This window comes from Cryptotermes secundus, unplaced genomic scaffold (assembly GCF_002891405.2).
Source record: "Cryptotermes secundus unplaced genomic scaffold, Csec_1.0 scaffold462, whole genome shotgun sequence".
Taxonomy (NCBI): domain Eukaryota; kingdom Metazoa; phylum Arthropoda; class Insecta; order Blattodea; family Kalotermitidae; genus Cryptotermes; species Cryptotermes secundus.
Window position 1 is genome coordinate 1,204,684 of NW_019724744.1, and position 2,898 is coordinate 1,207,581.

At 37.1% G+C, this 2,898-nt stretch overlaps 1 protein-coding gene across 1 annotated transcript in view; it reads left to right on the forward strand.

Moving 5' to 3' along the window:
• LOC111862835 (small nuclear ribonucleoprotein Sm D3) overlaps window positions 1-2,898 on the forward strand; it is a 7,568-nt gene extending 4,670 nt beyond the window's left edge. Inside the window, exon 2 of the mRNA XM_023848561.2 lies at window positions 2,554-2,898. Within this exon, the coding sequence (XP_023704329.1) occupies window positions 2,554-2,660 (107 nt within the window). The 3' untranslated portion in view covers window positions 2,661-2,898. The remainder of the gene's footprint in view (window positions 1-2,553) is intronic.

Genomic DNA, 2,898 nt, shown 5'->3' on the forward strand with positions numbered 1-2,898 from the left:
TACCACTGACCTTATAACTGTTTGTCAAGCAATATTTCATATTAGCTGCATAGCCACGGGCATGGCTATCCCCAATGATCATTACTTTCCGTTGTTCTTTATTTATTTATTGCTTTATTGCCATTGCTTTTCAACTTTTCTTTAGAATACTCCATTAGTAAGGTCCAAGAAATACAGGTAGGATTACAGTTGATTGTGACATATCAGCTTCTGGTCCATGGTGGTGTTCATTTATTGGGAGATAACACAAAAATCATAAACACAAGTTCAGTTAGATGCTAATGAGGGTGGCGGTCTGGAAGATAGCAGAGAAAACGCAAGTATATATATATATATATATATATCTGTTTGTGTTTTGGCACTAGAATGCAGGTGAAAATCAGAAGATTGACATAGCTAATTGAACTTTTGAAAATGTGGCGAAGTTTGAATATTGGGGAATGACAGTAACAGACCAAATTTTGTTTCTTGTGGAAATTAAGAGTAGATATAATTTTGGAAGTGCTTGCTGCCATTCATATTACCATGATCAAGTCAAGGAGGGTGAGATGGGCAGGGCATGTAGTACATTTAGGAGAGGAGTGTATAAAAGATTTTTGTAGGAAAACATGAAGGAAAATGACCAGTAGAAGGTAACTGAGAGAAATAGGTTATGTGGGGTGGGGATGCAGACTGGATTCTTCTGACCCGGGTTAGAAACCTGTGGTGGGGTCTTAAGACTCTTTGGATACCATAAAGTTCTGGGAACTTCTTGTGTGGTTGAGCAGCTGTTGGCTTTTCGAGAAGGACTACACTGTGTGCAGTTATTTAGTCAGCTTTTTACATTTATCGAAGTACAGTTTCGGTTTAATGAATGGAAGGAAAACATGCATTCTAGCAGTAATTGTAGTCAAAATGTAAGATTTCATTTGTGAAGGATTATAATGAGGACCAGACCGCCATGGTGGTTGTATCGGTATCGTGTAGAGCATGTATAAGAGCTCATGATGAGTTCCTTCACCAGGATTTGCCTGAAAAGAGAACGGGTGTGGAGTTGGAGTTGGATTATCCTTGGGATCAAATGGAAGAACAGCAGTATCCTTGTGTATATCTGACAAACATGAGTGTAATCTGTGACGTAGTGGCATAAAAAATTGTCAGACAAAATAATTTAGGCAACAAACTGTTAGTTTTCGGTTTCCCATAGATCGAATGATAAGTAAGGATCAGTGTTCACTCAACTCCTGCTTTATTAAGACGTCTGTCAGCGGTGACACGGGGCCACCACAATCAGCAACTTCCAACAAACTATAGCAGAAAGGTTCACAGTAAGGATAAATATATTTGAGGTACAGTGTTGTGACATACTGTTTCACCCTATACATCCTGTATGATGTTTCACAAGTAACCTTACACCCCTGTGGCAGCACAAGCTTTCATTCATTCATTCTTTCTTTTATTAATCCTGTAGATCATGATACAATGATATAGGACAAGTCTTTCAGCTAATATACGTTATTAAATTTCAACAATCTTAATACTAAAAAATTATATAAGATATACAACATTTTATAAATTATACACTATATACTTCTGCTTATATCAGTAGCCTATATTTGAGAATTCATCGTTCAAATAGTCCTCCGTTGAGTAATAGCACCTTTGAATAAGTAACTTCTTCAATTCCCTTGTGAACTGATTTTTGTTTTCAATTTCTTTTATGTTGTTAGGCAATTTGTTGTAAAACATACAGTCAGCTACTGAAGGAGTACTATTATAAAGTGCTAAGTTGTGCCCATATATATGATAGGCTTTATTGTTTCTTGTGTTATATGTATTTTTTCATTCACTGTGCAGTTACATTTTTTTGCATATAGGATTGTTTCTTGTATATATAGCGGGTATATTTTGCACATCTGTTAAAGACTTCTCGGTCCCTTGCTGTTGCAGAAGGCTCTCGTATCACATACATCAGCAATATTTGCCCACCCCAAATTGGTTTAACAAGTTCTTTTTGTGGGTTGTTTAATGATGCCATCAGTAGCTAGACCACATACTGTGGAATGGCAGATCTGATGAATGGTCTGATCAAAGTACTATCCTGGTATTTGCATGGAGGGTGTCTTTTATTGATATATCTTTACTGCCTTGTTTTATACATTCTCTGAATACTGGTAATGATCTGTCAGATTGCATGGTGTCACATCCCAGAAGGTAGTGATCTTCCTGCCGTCTACTTTAGTTTCTAATTTCATCTAATTGAAAATACTCTTTTGACATTTAAATTTCTTATTTCTAGTGCTTGAATTCCACTGAGTCTTATTCTTCTTAACCAAAGTTTCACATTCACATATATATGTGTGGAAGTTGCCACTAATTTATAAATCTCCAACTTGATGTCCTTTCTGCCTTGTTTCTCTTTACTGTTCAGTGTCCCAAGATATTTCTTGATACCAGGGTATATATACTCGTATAGATTTTGTGGCTTTAAAGAAGTTATTTTCTATTGAATTGTATATTATCCTTCGGTGTAGTGTTCCAGACAAATTAAAAACATTGTGTGACCGTTTACAGCTGCACGTGGACGGGGACGGGGTGGACGTGGCCGAGGAGGTGGCAGTTGGCAGGGTGGTCCTGGTGGAGGTCCTGGAGGTGGCAGGGGACGGGGAGATAGACCTTGAGCATCATTCACATTGACTTGCAGTTTTGTAGAATGAGTGAATTCCAAGGGCAAGGTCCAAGAGATTTAAGTTTACAGACTAAAAAGTTATATTCCATTATTTGGACCTGCGTTCAGTATGTGAGTGACGTATGCTTGTCTTCAGAGAGAAATGTTTTCATGTTCACCATTCACTATAGTGTAAGCTAAATACAAATGCATTTTTCTGTATGCTGTATAATAAAATTCCTAATTTGTAA